This window comes from Protopterus annectens, chromosome 5.part0 (genome assembly GCF_019279795.1).
Source record: "Protopterus annectens isolate FY-2018-M chromosome 5.part0, PAN1.0, whole genome shotgun sequence".
NCBI classification, from domain to species: Eukaryota; Metazoa; Chordata; order Ceratodontiformes; family Protopteridae; genus Protopterus; species Protopterus annectens.
Window position 1 is genome coordinate 1724629588 of NC_056735.1, and position 20852 is coordinate 1724650439.

At 38.2% G+C, this 20852-nt stretch overlaps 1 protein-coding gene across 5 annotated transcripts in view; it reads left to right on the forward strand.

Moving 5' to 3' along the window:
• The window catches only part of STXBP5L (syntaxin binding protein 5L), a 4174867-nt gene that overhangs the window by 3269076 nt on the left and 884939 nt on the right, over positions 1 to 20852 (forward strand). For all 5 annotated transcript variants that reach the window (XM_044071514.1, XM_044071515.1, XM_044071517.1 and 2 more), the window contains exon 15: positions 13028 to 13245. In XM_044071514.1, coding sequence (XP_043927449.1) covers positions 13028 to 13245 — 218 coding nt within the window. The remainder of the gene's footprint in view (positions 1 to 13027; positions 13246 to 20852) is intronic.

Consider the following 20852-nt stretch of genomic DNA (forward strand, 5'->3'; position numbering starts at 1 on the left):
CATAGCTGTTAGTCATTTGCACTGGGAATAATAGGTGGGTATGAAGGTATCTGCAGCACACTGGTGATCTAACATTGTTAATGAGGCATCACTGAGAATGGTCGTGAACAGGACTGCATACATATTAGTGCCCAGTGATTTATTGTATATTCAGACATATGTTTACATGATGATCTTTACATTTGTGACTTTGTAGGACACTTTGTTGGAGTTTAACATATGCAGAATTATCCAAGTTACACAGGATGCTGCTTTTCTTGTATGACTTTGTAGTTTAACAAATACAAAATCATCCCAGATATATAATTAGGAAGCAGCTGCAGTGCAGTGTGTTGCAGATCACTTAAAGGACAACGATGGGATTTTGTTATGAAATGCGCAACTTTTCTGTCCTTCTTCTCCCCATTTACAGTCCCTGTTATGAATAAACAAAAATTCAGCATTTAAAATATTTTAAATCCACTGTGTCTCTCTACTAGACCAGTAGCTTACTATACTATGGTGGTTTCATTTTCAAAAAACATTTGTCCTGCCCTGGAAAAGCCTGCTGCAGTCTCCAATTCATTGACGTCATCAAGGCCAATGAATACTGGTAGTTTTCTGGCCAATTCCCCCCCAAACTAACATTACCAGGACCATCCTAAAAACCCACCCATGCTGCAATGTCACAGCTCCCTGGTCCTTCCTCTACCCATGCAGAAAGTAGGGTTGCCACCTTTCTATTGTGCCATTTCCTGACAAGCAAGCCCCGCCCCATGCACAATCAAGCCACACCCATTCCCTTTAATAGCCATGCCCCTGTACTCTAGCACCCTTCAGCACAAGTCTTTAATATCACATACAGTTACCACTAAGTAGAAAAATGTGCAATGAGTCAAAAGTAAATTAAAAAAAAACTCTATTTAGCAATACTTCATTCAAGGGTTCACTACATACAACAGTACATCACACACAAGCATGGGAAGACTACGCACAAGTCTAATATCACATGTAGGTAGTACTAAAATGGAAATACAATTACTTAGATATTAAAAACACCAGTTCATTCAAAGCAGTACATTAAGGGTTCACCACACACAACAGTACATCAAAAATGACAGCACTGGATGAAGAAGAAAAGCAACTGTTTAAAGTGTCTTCACAGTTTTGCTAGAAATCATTGCTTATACTTGAAGCTATATTTGGCATTTGATCTAGCAGCCTCAAGTAATGGCTGGTTATTTTTCACAAATGAATAAAATTGCGAACAACTCATGTTAAAGTTTAGCTTGACCTGCAACTCTGGCTTCACAAGAGACACAAGCATTCTATTTCTTATATCAGTCCACGCATTCCCCATAAGTGAAAAAACCCTTTCAACAAACCTATTCCTGGGGGGATTGAAAGGGCAAACTGCACCAGTCTGTAAAGTGGCTTGCAGTCTGGGAGTTTTACTAAAAAAAGTCAACCAGCGATCACTTACAGATGCCTCTGTCATCTGTAACAGGGCTGACAATGCAGCAGTTAAAGTGCGGTAGTCTGAGTAAAGTGCTTCAACGTCCACATCCAATTTGAAGAGGTCTGCAACTATGCAGTTCTGGCCAAGTTACAGGATGTTGGAGGCTGAGGACCTGCATAGCTTTAAAGGGACTATTAACATAGTCAAACCACTTCTGTAGGTAACAAAGTGCTTTACTGTAAAAATCACAGAAGGTCCTATAGACCTGTTGTGCGACAGCTGGAGTAAAGTGCTGTAAGGCAGATGAAACTTTAGCATCAAAGAACTGGTCATCTAGCCTTCTCTGCAACTCATCTTTAAGACTTTTCATCACTGTGTACAACTCGGGAGCAGAGAGAGTGTTACTTTCAGGTTTTGCTATAGACTTGTGGAATACCTACCAGATGTAGAGCATGAAATGTATGTAGCACACTGCTTCTGAGCTATCCCCACTGATGCCATCCTCATCGGCCTCCACAAATTTCCAGATAAGGGGGTGACAGTCCTCAAGCCCTTGACTAATAAAATAACTTTTAATAGCAGGCCAGCATTCTACCAGCCTCGCCACAGGTGGAAACAAAGACAGCCACCTTGTTACAACATGCTTCATGATTTCCTTAAAGTCCTGGTCTAGGAAATAATATAAGTCTTTCAACGGTGCCATTTTTTAGCAGATGTTGAAAACTCACTATGTACTTTCAAAACCAGAGTCTCCACATCAAACCTTGCAAGGGACTTGCTTGCATGCTTGGCACAGTTATGTATTACGTGGTATAAACAGTTTGTTGCAATGATGTGAGGCACCTCAGATTTCAAACTTTTAAAAACAGACCTGTGCTTTCCATAATTGACTGAGGCATTGTCTGCAGCATAGCTAGCAATGTTTTGTACTTTGAGTCCTTTATGCACAAGGATGTCCTTTATTCTTGTAAAGATACATTCAGAACTTTCGTTATGATCCTCGTAGAAATCAAGGAGTTTCTGTTTTGTGCCATTTGAGTAAAGTACTGAATAACCAAAGGGAACATTTTTCTGTTCCCTTTATTGGATGCGTTTGATCACACTGAGAAATAGGAATTGCCAAGTTCCTGCAGAAGGAGCTCCTCTGAATGAGGTGCAAGTACATTCATGACAATAATATCAGATTTTGTCTTCCCACAGCTGAATTTTGAAGCCAAAGTAGAATCAGGGAAAACTGTTGGTGCCAGCTTACCTCCACAGTCCATGGATACATATAAGTGACCATGTTTCACTCCATGATAGACTGCTGTCACTTCAGCTGCAGTCACTTTTGAAGCTTCTCTGGTTGCACTATGTGGCTGAATAAACTTTGTCATTACAAGGTTCTGCCTCTGGAGCTGAAAGCTTTTCTGATGCTTGTCTGACTTCTGATGGCTTTTCAATGCCTTTTCCCCATCCCATTTTACAGTGAAAATTATTCCACAGGATGTTCACTTTGCCATGGCATCTGCATTTGGAACAGATCGCACCCATGAGTAGCTTTGCTCCCACACCTTATTATAACTGCAGAAAAATCTCTTAGGAGACACACTTTCAGCCTCTTCTTGATGATCCATTGACCTTTTCCTGAACATGATTCATGCAGGATCCTTGCTCAGCAACACTAAAATAAACCGAAACAGCTATTAATACAAAATCAAAACACTTGTGACCAACACCAGTGCCTGGTAGGGCATGTGTCAGTAAGTAGCCACTAGCCAGAGTTGATCACATTCACATGTGAATCTCCAGACTTTCACACCCTAGTAATACCAAGTTGGTATAAGAAAAACAACATGAGAGACTCCACATGAAAAATTAACAGTGAAGGTCAAGCAATGAAAGTCAGAAGCAACTCCTGTCTGAGGGACCTTCTGCAGCTGTTACACATGAACCTGGTGTGACAGTAGAATATGCACAGAAGGCATTCAACTGTGTGTAAAACACATGCGTCAGACACTACAGCAATGCACCAAGTTAAGACCCTCTACTGTTATGTAGAACCCAATGCAAAAGTTATCCAGCTGAATCTGAACACAGCAAGAAAGTTCAGGCATACTGTGGACTGACAAGATAAAGATGAAATACATGGTAGCTCAGCAATCATACCCTCTGGCTACAACCGTAATAACTTGCATAAAGACAAAGACATAGTGTGGGCTGACACAATGATAAACATGAAATATGTAGCTCAGCAATCATAATACCCTCTGGGTACAACCGTAATAACTTGCATAAAGACAAACCGGACAGTGAGGACCGACATGATGATAAAGATGAAATATGTAGCTCAGCAATCATAATACCCTCTGGCTGCAACAGCAATAACTTGCATAATGATAAAATAGACCGTATGGGCCAACATGATAAAGACGAATTACATAAACCCACAGTAATCAAAATGCAACACCCCATATTAAGTGCAATTTCTCTTAACAGCACAGAGACCAGTCAACTTGGGGCTGGTTTCTCCCCCTTTTTCCACTCCAGATCCCCAACACCTCCTCCCACTGGCACAGCTATAGAGTTGAGCATAGTGGCCAAGTGAAGACCTCCAGCACCCTATTTGTCCAGCCAGTGCTTTGGGCCCCTGCTTAAGCAGTTGAGACACACTGAGGTCTGATTTATACACACACGGGAAAGGATGGCACAAGTTTACTAACTATGCCACCCTTTTCCCCAGACTACAAGGTAATCATTGCCACCTACTCCTTATCAGCAACTTTAAGGCCCTAACAAAGTGTGTTCAGTCTTACTGTGCAATAGTAATGTTAAATATTGGTAGTTTGACCAATGCCAAGGTAGAATGGCCCACAGTGTCACTAAATAAATATGCAAGTAGTCTCAAAACTTAAATATCTACACCACAACGAAACATTTAAACATATTTAATAAGAAAATATCCAGTATATATTCACTGTAACAAGCTCAAAACCACATGAAATATTTCACATTGACAGTCCCAAAGAAAAACAGCTACATTAAGCCTTGCTTTATACCCAAGACAGTATACCTAGAAAGAAAAACAGGTCAAGGTAAACATCACGGTGATGACAGACTAGAAAAGACAGTTCTATAGTCCAAGCATCTTATACAAATCATGTATCATATATTCACTGTAAGAAAAACACAGGTCAAGGTAAACATCACGGTGATGACAGACTAGAAAAGACAGTTCTACAGTCCAAGCATCTTATACAAATCATGTATCATATATTCACTGTAACAAAGTACAAAACCACATGAAAGATTTAAAACATTGCAGTAAAAACAGCCAAAGTAAGCCTTGGTATACCCTAGAAAATGCAGATCAGGTAAACATAGCAGTGATGACAAACTAGAGAAATGATAGTTCTACAATCATAGCAAGAACCCTATATAACTCACATAGTCAGTATACATTCACTGTAACATCAAAGTGCACCCACATGAAAAATAATAAATCAAAGTGCACCCACATGAAAAATAAAAAAATTACAATAACTGCAGTAAAAACAGCCAAACCAACCCTTGCTATATATCTCAGTCTGCAAACAGTATCCTAGAAACTACAGATAAAGATAGATGTTGTGGTGATTACAAACTAGAAATTGTTGTAGTTAATAATCACCACAACATGTTGAACATCTAGATACAGTTACAAGCATCTTATACAAATCATTTGTTGTCACTATCAATGAATGAGATAGTGCCAGCACAGCTAGTGGATTAATATAAGTTTAATATTTACAAAATTCACTAGTAGCTGTGCTGGTAGTATCTCATTCCCCTTGCCACAATAAGCTTTGAAAATCTACATCTTTCAATCCACCCATATTAAAATTCCACTTACTTCCAGAAAAGCAGCAACAGGGCTCCTTAAACAATCTCTCAGCCAGAACAGGACAGGCAGTTAACATGAGGTGCAAAGGCACAGCAAGCAGCAGGCAGGGGAAAAACACAACACCACCTGGTCCACAGCACTGCTCTTCCCTTCCAGGCTCCAGCAGGGATCCCGAGTGTCCCGAATTCTTCCTTCCAATTCCAGGCTCCAGCAGCAAAAGAAGACAGCAGACAAGGACACAACCACAAGAAGACCACACCAGGCAATCCACTGAAGATTTCCTGAACAGCCATACAATCCGAACCAGCAGAAAGCAAAGACATTTCAGACCTTAAGTACCTCACCTTTTATAAAAAGGCAACACATAGCTGAGAGCACTGCTTTTTATGCCTTAATTTTCACAAGCTTTTGCTGGCATTGACTAGCAAATCTAAGTGTTGATTGGCTGCTTGCTGCGTGAGCCTCTTGATGCAGCAAGCAGCCAATCAACCAAGATGGCAATGTCATTTTTTTTGTTAGCGTACAGATGCGCTGACGAAGTTCTTTGTATTTCCGGAGTCTCAGAGTGAGAACCAAAGAACCGGAGTGCCCTACTGATTTCCGGACACTCCAGGGTGGCAATGCTAGCAGAAAGTAAAGGCTAGAACAAGGAAAAGAAACACAAAGACCATGTAAAAACAAAGTCCAAACGAAAGCTGGCTCAGGCAGATCTACAGTAAAACTACAATTTATTGAACTTTAATAAAATAAAAAAACAAGATTAGAGCTTTCATTCACTTCTTATGAACTTCATAAGAACAAGGAAACCGTATATGAGTCAAGTCTCCTGTTGTGAGTTGTCAATCAGAGAAGGTAACAGCTCAAATTACCCTTTGCAGTTTGACAGCTAAGGAAGTTAGGTGTGAAGGGGATAGGAGATGTGTTGAAGTAGTACAATTCAGGCTTCACAAAAGACTGCGGTTTAGCCATTCTAAAAAGAAGCAGCAGTAAAAAGCACTTTAAAAGTCTGTTCTGTGGCATATGCACTGTTTGTGTTTGAAATAGTCATTGAACGGCATGAAATGTTACTTAAAACTGACTGAAAGACAGCATGTAAAACCAATGCAGTTACAGGAGCTTTAGGAAGAAAGAGGCAAGCGTGATGTAATTTTTTACAGAAAAGCACTGCATTGTGGGATACCTAGAGGCAGACTAAACAATCAGGATCACTTCAGGATGCTAGACCCTATATGGTCAAACTCAGAAATTACGTAAAAAGATATTTTAAAACCTATAACTAGTACCAGAGTGATGTTAAAATGTATGAAACACCAAACCATGATGAAATAAACATGTTTTTTGAGTCTGTGGGCAGGGCTGGTTTTAGCACTTTGGGGGCCCCAGCAGGCACTTCTAGTCTATCACCACATCGGTGGCACCCTTACTACGCAACATTTTAGTTCATGCAGCAAAGTTTTAAGAGTAGTATGTGTAGAATATTGCGTGTTGTAACTTTAAAGCCACTGTAATTCATGGCACGTCCATATAAGTACTGAGCACGAACAAGCAGAGAGCCATTTTATGTAAGCAGTCAGAGTCAAAGCATGTATGTTTGCAGCAGTAAGTCAGTTAATTAACTTGTATAAGTTTTATGTTCCAGTCATCCTTCCTGATGTGCTTGTATGAAATAAACATCTTAAACGAACACCCAAGCTTCATCGTCTTATTTGAATACACAAGACTAGCGACAGTATGCATAGACTGACTTGTAGCTACAGTGCATTTACATTAGGTCAGACCTGTGTGCTACACTGTGTTGGCACATCTCACAAAGAGACATTCACAGTTACTGGAATTTATCTGCAACAGTGAAAAATGACAACAACTTCATGTACGGTATTGGACTTTTAGTTGAAGTGGTGTCACCATACCCGTTACTTTTTTCTTCCCTTTATCACATTTTGCCTTACTCTTTGGCTTAAACAGCCCATGACTATCTATATGGGCTGAAGTGCATTTTAACATTGTTTTTACACAACCTTTTCATCCAGTTGTAGCTTGAACAGAAGTTATGATTAAGAAAAGAAATTTGGTGCTGCAGTGCAGCTTTAGTTTCCTTTTCAGCCTTTCATCACATCTTTCCTGACCAAAACAGCACAGTAATAACCAGTTAGAAATAATTAAGATGGGGCTCCAGAAGCCATAGGGTTACAGATGCTCTGGGATGTATTTTGAAGCATTTCCCAACCTTTTAATCCAGTAGTGGTCTGAGCAAAAATTATGAATAAAAAAAGAATTCCAGTCTTATTTTTATTTTTCAAGGAAGACATAAATTGTGCCCAAAGTATAATGTTCAAAGATGACAAAATAGTAGCTCACAGTAATCTAACAAGAGAGTTGTTGAGAGGATACTCAAATCCTGTCTGGGAATTTTGGCTGCCTCCCTAAACTCTACCAAAAAAATGCAGTCACTCCCTGATCATACCTCAAGTATGAAATTGATATAAAAGCAGAGGTTCAAGTGGCCACAGTCATGTATTTGAAGTGATTGCTGTCATACATGTGCACATACATAACTTGCCTCCTTAGCCATACCTCTCAACTGTCCAGATTTTCCCAGTATGTCCAGATTTTTGCCTCTTATTTGTGGTCTATTCCTCATAAAATTTGTGTTTTTCTGGCAAATCAAAGAAAATTCAGTCACTAAATAATGGCAATCATTTGAGTTCAGACTTCATATCCTTCAGAAAATATATAATAATGGAAAATCTATCATTCCAGCAACTTTTTAACTTTATAAAAACAATATTTAAAATGTATTCTTTTTCAGCTATTACCATCAGCCATATATTATAGATTAATACACACCAAAACAAACAGATATAAGAACAGTTTTTTGTTCCACAGGTCATCAAGTTCATAAACGGTTAACTCAGCTTATTAGGTTGGGGTATTCTTTTTTCCAAGCCTCAGAGGATTCTGCAGTATTGATTACATATTGTTAATACTTGTTTCTTTCAGAGTTTATTTCAGTAGTTCTTGTAAAGCTGCACTTTGCATCTTGTATGTATATATACTTTTTTGTCTTGTTCTTAATAGTTGTATGTATGTCATTTATATAATTCATACTTGGAGAGTCACTGAAACTGGAGTCAAATTCCTTGTATGCGTGCATTCTTGGCCAATAATTGTGTTTCTGATTCTGGGCCTTTGTCCCTCCATTATTTCTGGCTTTGTCCAGATTTCGTCCATTGAGAGGTTGGAAGGTATGCTCCTCACACCTACCCTCAAAGGCAGTCACCTATATATGTGCCTGATGTATGACTGTGAGGAAAGTGAAAAAAATGATTATAGTAATGTATTCCACCTTGTTGCTCCTACACAGTACACTTCCCCTGCACAAGATATAATAACCTTCTTTGTACACCTCTAAGGTCTGTTAGAAAAGTAAAAGAAACAGTGACCACACTAACAGCCCAAGCACAAGTTGAAATGACCTCTCTTTTGCATGACTCTAAGGTTGACTGTGGTGAAAATTAAAGACATAATGACCACACAATCTCCAGTCCCACCCTATACAACATATAGCAACCTTCGGTACATGTACATTTGAGCAGGGCTGGTTTTATAATGGGTGTGGTTGAGGACAGAGGCCACCACCAAATCCATGTCAAAATCCATTTCTCCAGTCTGTGGTGTGGGGGTCACCAGACTTCTAGAGGATCCAAATGTATGAATGTTCTGTGATATATTTATTTCTTGTGTTTGAAATATGGTTACTTTTTGACTGCATTTTTTACTGCTACTCAGAAGAGTAATGTCTCAATTTATTGTGTGTGTGCATAGGTAAAAATAAATTATATTTTACACACAGGCACACACACATACAAGTAAACAAGCTCACACACACACACACACACACACACACACACACACACACACACACAGACACACACACACACACACACACACACACACACACACACAGACACACACATGCACACACACACAGAGACACACACAGGCACACAGGCACACAGACACACACACACACACACACACACACACACACACACACACACACACACACACACACTGACTGGTCACCTTCAAGGAAAAGGGAGTAATTACATTTTACCTTTTACCTGCTGCGTGCTTTTCAGATGCTGGGGTTAACCAGAGCATTAGACAGACACATACACAGACAGAGAGTGTATGCAGACTCCTTGTAACCAAGAACTCAACCAGTGTAAAGCAGTGTGAGGTGGCAGTACTCCTCACTGAGCCCAAGTGGCAATGAATAGTTGCTTTCACATATCCCCTTACTACCAAGCCACAAAAGATGGCCACCTATCACGTGTATGTTCTGTGTTTGTGATGGTAAAAGAATATGGCCAACTTGTTACTTTTAAGTACACTGCAATACCCCCACACACACACACACACACACACATGCACACACTCACTCACAGAAATACACATACAAGCAGGGCAGTGCTGATGATGCTTGTGCTAGAAAGTGAAATTAATTATAGCAGTTTCTTACCCTTAGCACTTCAAAACACAAACATGCACATGACACACATAAGCCAGGGTAATACTAGTTTTGCACTTTTTTTCATCAAATTGTAATACGTTGTACAACACTGGTACTGCCACACCAGATCACTGACTGTAGTTTAGCAGTCGTCAAACATCAGGGTAAGTCACTTTTATTTACCTTATTCAGGAATAATACATACTTGTCAATGTCCCTGATTTCACAGATTGTCCCTGAATTTGCGTCATAATTTTGCACTGTCCTTAATATAAAGTTTCATTTGCTAGTAGATCATTCAAAATTACAGTCAATTAATCCAGAAATAGTTCAATTCTTCTTATTATCCAAAAATGCATGTTGATAAAAAATAATGGAATGAATCATTTTGCAAGTGAATGATAGTAATATTTAAAGTATGTTCTTGATTTTGAGCCTTTATTCTGCTATTACTTGCGGCTTTACCCAGAATTCTTGAGCCAAGAAGTAAGAGTTATAGTATCTGGTGTTTTGGGTAAAGAGCAGAATCAAAATTTATACAATTGTGTTCTCATTTTTCCACAGCCACCAGCAGCTATTGTAGGGCCCCCATTCAGTCAAGGATGATTAAAGGGGTTCCCTACATCCACAGGTATTGCAGGTACCTTAAGCAGGCTATGATGCTAGTTTTAATGGAGAGAATGTCCATAACCAGGAGTTAACTCTGCCAAGGGCACTGTGTTAGTGGTAAAATATTTAATGAGATTGTGAAGCCTTTTTTAACTCCTAAGTAGACAAGATTGCTGTACTGTTTTTGTTGGCTTGACAGACATGCTACAAAATATCAGTAAGATAACTTGCTGCAGTTGGGGGTCCCCCAGCACCAGGGTTCCTCAATGACCGCGGTGATTCGCTGGTGCCTAAATCTGGCTATGTCTGTGGGTGTGGTTCTCTTTTAAGACAGAAGCATGGGCTATATCTGTTGTGTAGTGCCTGATGTTTAGTCCAGTGCTTGAGTAAATGGTGTTTCAAAAGTTGTGTCAATGAATGAAACTGCATTCAGCTAAAGGGTTATTGCATTTAATGTCCAATGTTGCTACCTATGTTCAGGCAAGTGTTTCAACAAGCACTGCCCTCTACCATTGGCCTCATCTTTAAATACTGTGTACAGCATCTTTGTAGTTATGCTGCTTAGTTTGATGGTTTACTTCAAGGCTGCTAACATAAAAAAAATAACCATGCTTAAATTTCGTAATGTGTCTTCTGAAACAAATGGCATAGTTAATTATAATCCCTTAAATAGTCTCCCACAACACCAAAAATACAGTGACAGTTGGTCACCGCATGCTTAATGCATGATGGCAGACAATACTGTTTTTTGGTATTTGTTTCAATGTGTTGTAGGATTAGAATTGCCTGGGATGTGTTTCACTGGCAGCAAAAGAGATAATGTTCCTGACATCAGCATATTAAACAAAAATGAATGAAAGTACTCTGGCTTCCTGGCAGTACTGAAATTCTCATTTGCTTATACACACTTTTGTTTAAAATCATGTTCATTACATGAATTTAACATGATTAAAATGTTTCCATTTTTAAAATCTATGGTTTGGTGGAGAAAGCACAAACAGAAAGCATGTAAAGGAAAGTTATACAACTAACAATCTTGCAGACAAATGAGGACACTTAAATGACCTGACATTGTACTTTAAAGAGTGCATTAAATGTCGAATTCAATAAGTAAGTGGTACTGTGCACTTAGAATGGTTTTGTATACTCAGTTAAGACTGAGAAGTAGTTACTACAAAGAAAGTATTTGAAATTGATTTGATGATAGTGAGACTGGTCAATATCAATGTCCCTATAAATTATATAGGTCACTCATAATCTAATATGGTACAACCTTGAGGGGGGAGGTGAATCCTCATTAGCTAGCAAAACATTATTGATGAGTCATTTATCAGCTAGTTTGATTTTCAGTTGTGACTGTGTCATGAAGTCAAGAATAAATATGGTCTTTGCTCTGTGGTATACAGGGGTGAAGCCTTGATTGTGACACAGATACAGTTTGACCATTTACTTCGGCAGTGGAAGACCTGGGCAATGGAGAATGGAAATGAGTGACCTCTGCTAACTCTCTCAACCAGGGAGAGGGGCAGGGAAATGGTGGTACTGGTTTAAAATTTGCTCCCATATAAACAAAGGCTTGTGTGACAGCAGTCACTGCAGGACTGAGAGCATGACCTTGGCAGCCTGATCTGGTGATGATAACCCTTGTAGATGCATGTGTGGAAGCATACCTGAGGTGATGCAGTTGCTGACAGTTTCCACCAGGGGATAAAGACCTAACCATAAAATTCCTTAATGGTTGCCCAGTGGCTCCTGATGAAAGGTGAGCTGATGGTCAGCCTGAGAAAGAATAAAACAAATTGTATATAAAATGAAACAGTAAAGTTAATATGTAGGATACCCTGTGTTCCTTATTGAGATTTACTTTTCTGACTAAGAGTTGCATTTTCAGCACATGACAGTGTGTGTGTGTGTGTGTGTGTGAGTGTGTGTGTGTGTGTGTGTGTGTGTGTATATATATATATATATATATATATATATATATATATATATATATATATATAGTTCCCATTCAGAAGCCTGAAACATCATAAGCCTGAAAATCAAAATCCTGAAACCAAAAGCCTGAAAATTCAGAATCCTGAAAACTCAAAATCCTGAAAGCCCAAAATCCTGAAACTCAAAATCCTGAAAACACAAAATAGACATACTGATGTCATTGTGGCTTTGCTATTGTTAGCCCTGTCGTGTTTTATGTTAGGTTAGGTGGTTTAAGTGAGTTAGGGTTAGGGCAGGTTAGGCATGTATGCAATAGTGACAGAAATTAGGGTTAGGGGCGGTTTAAGTGAGTTAGGACCTTAGGGTTAGGTTAGGGTCAGTTGGTAGATATTAGTGTCTTTGTATTGGAATATTAGCATTATTTGTGTTTTCAGGATTTTGAGTTCTGAATGGGAACCATATATATATATATATATATATATATATATATATATATATATATATATAATATTATATGATTTACCTTGCAGCAATTATAAAGATTGGTTTAATCATAGCAGAGCCATGTAAATATGTTTGTGCACTTTCTTATTTTTGGTACAGAAATAAAATTATTCCATATAAGCAGTCACAGTGCAAGATTAACCATCTTATTCTCTTGCAGTAACCCTACAGATGTTGTACAAATTAAAAACATCTAAGGTGTTTGAAAAGCAGAAGGTTGGTGATGGAAAACAGATTGCAGAAATTGTAGAAGAAGACCCTTTTGCCATTCAAATGATGTGCTGGTGCCCTGAAAGCAGGATTTTTTGTGTGGCTGGTGTCTCAGCACATGTCATTTTATACAGATTCAGCAAGCATGAAGTTACAACAGAGATCCTCGTAAGTCTTCATTGTGTCATTCAAGGCTGTGACTATAAATATTGCAATACAGTGTTATGTCATGACAAGAGATTACATTTTGTATAACTGCCTGCTACTTTCACAGTAGATAATTTTGCTCAATGGACACATTTGTTTTTCCTTTTTCATTTCTGTTACCTGTAACACACTTTTTTTTTTCACATCAAGGTACAAAGCCTGAATCTTTAATTGTTGCTTGCCGTACATTTATCGTTATCAGGAAGATGTAATGTAGTTTGTAAACTCTGATTACATAAGAAGAGAAGTTATATGCCATGCATAACGGTCCTTTATTCTTTGGGTTTAGGTGGAACTTGATTTTCTTATACAATCCAGGGAGATGCCAGCTATTCCAGTGAAACTGACAGAATATTAGCCTTCAGAATAACTGACTTGTTTTTTTTTGCACATCATGGGCAAAGATCAAAGTAATTCCATGTCTTCTCATTTTTGCAGAATTGATACGTGTAAATATCATTTCAGAGTTCTCTTTAGACATTCTGCATTAAATAATTGTAATTGTTATATTTTTTGTTGTAATGCCCCATCTCACACAGGTATATAAGATATGTCACTCTGAACAGTTGTGAAGCCATCAGCATGATGACATCAGTTGGAGTGTACAAGACCAGTAAAGTGTTTTATTTGAACTTAGAGTCAGTTTTAAATGCTGTATACATAAAGCCTAACTGAAATCTGAAGGTATAAAATGGAATTAACTGCTATTATTTATGTATGCATATACATGGTTGTTTATCAGAGCAATGTGCCATACCACATGTAAGCTGAAATGCCACTAACAAATAAATGCACTCAAGACATAAACTCTATGTATCTGCACTGATTATATAACTTGGAGTCTCCTACTAATATTGGCTATATGAAAGTGCAGTACAGAAGCAAAAATAAATATAGTGGCCAGTTCAGAAAGATTTACTGTGAAGTGTAAGCCTTGAGTACATCTTGCAGAAAGCATTTCTGATCCAGAAACAGCCCTACCACAGTGCTCTACCACAAAGTAGTACAGCAGCATGGTAGGTTGTCTATGAGGTTTATCTTATATGCTAATTAGCTATGTGTTCTCCCCCTGGGAGATGCCTGCAGTAAGGCATTTATGCAGCCGAGCTATTCAACGAAAAACTCAGCCACATAAGTTAACACAGCCAAATGTTCATCCTTGCCTGTGGCCTCTAGCAGGTGATATCACATTAATGGTAAGTGCCGGATGTTTAGTGGGCAGGTAGTGGTGGTGGTGGGGAGGGGTGTATGTGTGTTGGTGCATGTATAAGTGCATGCAGAGGGGTGAGTGGCCTGAGGTGTGTCTGTGTGTGTGTGTGTGTGTGTGTGTGTGTGTGTGTGTGTGTGTGTGTGTGTGTGTGTGTGTGAGAGAGAGAGAGACACTTCCACATTCTCCTACACTGTCGAGCAAATTTTACAATATTGGGGAGTGGTGATCCTTACATAACAGGGTTACTGTTTATATCCTGTCCTAAAGGCATTTAAAAGATACTAGAACAAAATTTTGCAGTGCAAAAGACGTGTAAATGGGGGAACACTAAACACTAAAGATACTATTTATATTGTGCCCTAATGGCACTTAAAAGATAATAGAACAATGTTTTACAGCATGAAAGACATGAGGTGGGGGAACACTAAACACCAGTGATACTCTATATAGTATGCTGTAAAGGTGCTTAAAAAGATTCCAACCCTGTACTTTTGGCAACTATATACAATTCTTTAGCTGTATATTAGTCCTCTGTGCCACCATAAATGCTTTAAACATATCACATTAAGTCTTTGAAAAAAATAAAAAAAAATGGGGGGGGGTAGTTCAAACCCTGCTCCATTGCCCCAGAAGCAGTTTGTCAAGTGGGAGTCTTAGTCCTGTACTCTAAATGATGAGCTAGTGTCGCATGGCATTTTTTTACATATTAAGAAGTATAGCAAATGCCTTTGAGTTGTGAGGGAGAAGACACTTAGAAGCATGGCGGTTGGTACAGAGGGTTAAAGCTCCGAACTGTAGTTCCTTTGGTACAGGCTTTGATTCCCTCATCCATTACTTGCCTTCTATATGGCCATGAGCAAGTCACTTAACCAGACAGTGCTTAGGAGTAAATAGAAATTTGGGATAGGCTTCACAGTGTTTCCCTGGACTGCAAGCATAGTAACTGCATAAGAGAAACCACCAGGAGAGTTCTGTAAAAATCTGGGACAGTTGAGATACATCTGCGGTGTGTTGGGAGGTGGGCTTTGGAACAAAGCTGAACATCATATTAGATGAGAGAAAATGTTTAAATTGTTACTTCGACTCACTTAAAAAAGTTAATATAGCAACAGGTCTAGAATCAAAAAGCACTTTATTGTCAGTAAGATGAATGAAATGCTAATGTTCTAATATTATAGAGTGACTATAAAGATCAATGACTTATAAGGGAGGGGCAAAAATAAGAAGAGGTATCGGGGACTTTTTTCAACTCACGGACAAGTAAGAGATAAGTGTGTATTTGAATGCGTGCATGTGTGTGAGAGAGGGAATGGGGGGACGGTCTGTGCCAGCACAATGCATAAGCCACCAATGTTGATTACCACAGGAAAGTGCTGATTTGCATTCACAGTATCTAAGGATGATTCTGAGACATGCAGATTATGTGATAATGAGGTCTTTCATCATTGCAGCTAATGTGCTTCTGAATCACATTTATCTGCACAGCGGAAACAGTCACTTTTAGCTATAGCTCTTATGACCAGTGGTGGATTTCTTTCTGAATTCGTCGGACGTAGTATATTGAAACTGTACCACTCATGGGAGCCCCTTTTTTCTATTGCTTTCTCATACTCACTGCTTATGCTGTCATCCTAAACAATGTTCATATTGGAGCCTTCCTTGGCCAACATCTGAGGAGAATATGGTTGCAATTAACACAGTACTCTATGCACACATGCCTTCATAGCAGTATCTCATGAACAGTCCATACCTTAATATGTGATTATTGTTGCTTTTGTAGGATATTAAAAGTAGTTTGAACAAAGTATCACACATTAAGTGATGTCATCACATCCTACTCAAGCTTGAAGCCATGACAGCCAAAAATAAATGAATAAATAAAATAAACTATGTCAAGAATTAAAAAAGTGAAGATCTACATAGTTTTGTGTGTTATTAAGTTAGTAGGTTTTAGGGGGTATTGGGGGTTCTACTTTTGTTTGAGGGCTTTCAGTAAAACAAAAAGTTTTGTAAGATGTGACATAGCCTCAAATGCAGATGGCAAGAAACAAATGTGTAAAGATTTTACCTACCAAACATTATATGCATGTAAAACAAAAGCTAGATCTAGGCATTTAACAAAAAGCTGCTATGCATAAAAGAAGGGAATAATAACTTTTCAAGAAAATGATAATTTCTGTAATGTCTTTAAACATAAATGGTCTCTCAGATAAATACAAACAGAAAGAATAATGAATTATATTTAAAAAATGTAGAGTGCAAATAGCTATGCTGCAAGAACTGAGCAAAGGATTTGATAAAGAAAGGTTTTCAGGATGGTTATTCAGCAGAATACCTGGGGAAAAGGAAGAGAGGAGTACTTATATTAATTGCAAGAGGGCCTCAAATAGTGATAGAACAGGATGAAAAAGATAATAATTGTAGATTTGTAGTACTACAGGGCTACTGGCAAGAGAGGAGGATTACACTGGAATGTGTATATATTCTACCGAAAACTGCTATAATGAAGCTAAAGAAAATTCTGGGAGAAATAATTAGCTTTCAGCATGGAATACTACTTATACATGGGGACTGAAATTTGATTTGCAGCAGAGAAGATGTGTCTGGGGGGTCTTGAAGGGAAAGGAAGGTAGTTTTTGAAGAAATTTATGAAAATATTAGGAGTGGAAGATGTGAATTCAGTCCTAGGAGTTTGGAGAGAATTTAGATAGTATTCCCCAAGATACAAAACTGGGCTAGGCTAGACAGAATTAACATTTCACAGGAATATGTGCATTTAATTGAAGGTCTTGATAAGCACTCAATAACTATTTCAGAACATGCGCCAGTAATAGCTAAAATAAAAACACAAGGTAATGAAATAAAAATGAGACACTGGCGCTTTCCCACCTATCTGTTGAAAAGAGAATTTAAGGAATGGGTAGTGGAAATTATTCAGGAGCTATTAGAGAAGATAGATTTTTTTTTCTGAAAATATAGTTAGGGAGTGGGATAAAATTAAAGTGGAGTTTAAAAAGAGGGTGGAAATAAAAGAAAGGGAGACATGTCTAAGAAGTAACAAGAATTATTTAGAGGAACTGACAAATTTTAAAGTATTGCAAAATAGGAGGAATCCCACAAAACAAGAAGAGAAGCAACTGCAGAATGCTAAACAGAAAATAAGGGACTACCTTGATCATATGCATGAGTTTAGAAAGATTGCTGTGAAGCTACTGTTTTTTGAAAATGACTTGAGAGCACAAAAACTTTTAGCACAACTCAGGAACAGAAATTAGAAAGGGCTGTCGCCAAGCTTAGGGAGCCTATAACAAGGAAGGTAACATGAGATCCTGTAGAGGTATTAGAAATATTTCAGAAATTTTGTGAAAGTCTGCATAAAGTAGAGAAATATGGAAATCAAGAAAAAGTATGAATGGAAATGTTTATGGTAGAATCAAATATGCCCAGGTGAGGTAGGTGAGGCTCAAATACTAACAGTTAGGATAAGAGGAAATGAGATAAAATGGTGATGTATAACCAATCCACAGGAAAGTCCCCAGGAATAGATGGTATTCTTGTGGAAGTTTGGAAGCTAGGAGGGAAAAACTGATAAAGATCTGGAAAGTTTTGTATAAAATTATTTTAAGAGGAGAAGTACCACCATCCTGGAAGAAAGAAGTGGTAGCTGTAATACCTAAAGAAGGATAAGATCCATCAGATCCTACTTCATACAGGCCCATTTCAATACTAGACCATGATTATAACGTGTTTATGTCTATAATAACTAAAATAATGGCAACATTGATAGTTATGGTTCAGTGTGGTTTTGTGGAGGGGATGCAAACATTTGACAACATTGACAGAACATTGATGATCCAGAGGGAAGCAGAATGTAAGAAAATACCACTGTTGTTGGTGTGTCTTAATGCAGAGAAAGCATTTAACAGAGTAAGCTGGAACTTTATGAGCAGGACAATGGACGTATTTGCATTTCCCTGATAAAATTATAAGGTTGATTAGGAGAATATATGAAGGACTGGGGCAAAAATTAAAGTGGGTGGGGTCCTCTCTGATAATTTCTGCTTGAGCAGAGGAACCAGGCAGGGGTATCCTCACTCCCCTTTGTTATTTTCAATATATTTAGAACCATTGGCAAATAAAATTAGGGACTCAGAAATTCAAGGATATAAATAATATGTTAGTCAAGAAAAGCTGGCTTTATTTGCAGATGATATTATTTCTTACCTGACAAAACCAGAAAGGGACATTATGGTGTTGTGGAATTTTTAATTAATTCAGGTTTTAGTAGAATCTAGAGCATAAGCTCCCATTAAGAAAGTAATAATTAGTAGAGCATATAAAATATGCATGATAAGTATAAGAATCAATCAGAGGAGGTTAGAAAGGATTGGGAAGTGAGATCGGATAAGCAAGCAAGAAACAATGGGGGATGTATGTATGTCTCCCAAATATGCAGCGAAGTCTAGAATATTTAGGATCTTTGCTTGGAAGGGTTTACATAGGTATTTTTATACCCCAAGTAGACTCCAAAGAATTTTTCCTCAGATAGACAGCAAATGTTGGAGGTGTGATGGGGAAGAAAGAGGTAGCTAGGAACATATTTTCTAGGAGTGTAATGAGCTTGCAGACTTTAAAGATTTCCTGCAGACTGCTCTGTCAGATACTGGATGATCAAATTGGTGTAACTAATGAAATGCTTTTTTTTTTTTTTTTTTTTGAGATATGATACAGAATTGGAATTGCCTAGACATAGTAAGGCCTTGCTGAGTCTAATTATGGTGGCTGCTATAAAAGCAATTACTGAAAAATGGAAATCCAAGTCTAAACCAACTTTACTAGAAGTAGATTATACTAACAGAGATAAAACAACTGGAATTGGGGTATTTAGAAAAGGGTAAGAGCAAATTACTTAGAAAAAAAATGGGAATTGTTGGAATAATACATGCAGAGGAGGTACCAGGTTTAAAAGAATGTGGGATTTGTATGAGCTTTGACTGACAGAGATTGGATAGTAATGTATGACTGAAAATGACTGGATAGATTATAAGTGATGTATAACGTTTGCAACATGGTTTGTAATGTACAATGTTTGCAACTGAAATTGAGTCAGTGTGTTTTTTTTTCATTTATGTATATGTAAGATTGCCTGTGCCATACATAATAATTTAATAAAGATGTTTCTTATTAAAAAAAAGAATTACAAAAGATATTTTAGGTAAGTGAGCAGATATTGAGTGCAGAGGCAAAACAGCCATTTATACTGCCACTGACCAGAGTTTGGGAATGGATTCGGGTAGCTGGGTGGGTTGGGCATGAGGAATTGGATGAAGTGGCCAACATCATTCTCTGGCTCTCTCTTATCAAAGGAAAGAGTAGTGAATGGTTGAATGGTTTACTGTTTGTCTGACCACTGGTGCAGACCAGGATTTAGCAGTAGTGTCTGGGAGATAGTAACCCAGCACCTCTGATATCAGTGCACATCAGTCCTCCTAGGAGGATATGGTTTCTGATTAGCCACAACTACATGATGGCTGAAATATAAATATATATATATATATATATATATATATATATATATATATATATATACATACATACACAAAACTATACCCATCAAAGAGTGAGCCAGCAAGCAGACGGGGACTCTTCTTCTCATTCTTCTGACAACAAAGCCCCTAGAGAGATTTTACCAGTGAAACCTTTTCCACCTTCTACTTGAGACGTTGAAAAATTACAAGAGCAGACTACAAAATCAGGAGTACCGTGGACTAGAACCAGAGACTTGTGTTGGGAGATGGAACTGACGAGGGAGAATAGCAGCAATGCTGAAGTTAGTGAATAAATGGAAGACTGTAAGTCATCAGTCCAACATTGGCTATAAGAATAAACATATGAAGTATAGCAAGAAAAAGTGGCTGAGAAAGACTGAAATGTAGAGTTTGTTAAATTGTGGATGAACTGTAAGACATACACTCAACTTTATGTCATTAATGTTTAGAAGGACACTGAAGGGAATGAAGAAGTAAGTGTAAGCAAAACGATTATTGATGCGCAACAGACAGACCTCCATAACGGCATATGGATAGAAGTGCCTTTCTACCCTCCCTCTGGCAGTCTGTCAAAGCTCAGAACTCTTCCCTCTGCCTGTCTCTAAGTGAGAAGGGCCATTGCCTGGCAAGACCAGGACAGCCGTTCACACTTGGGCAGGACCGCCACAGTCAGAGAACGATCTCTTTGATTTTATATTTCCTTCTGGGGATTCCAGCTGTAGAGTACAGCTTATAAACTCTTTCTGGGCTTTATTTCTACAGTCTAGTCTGGCTTTCTGTCAGTGCTTAAATAGTTTATTCTGCTGCTT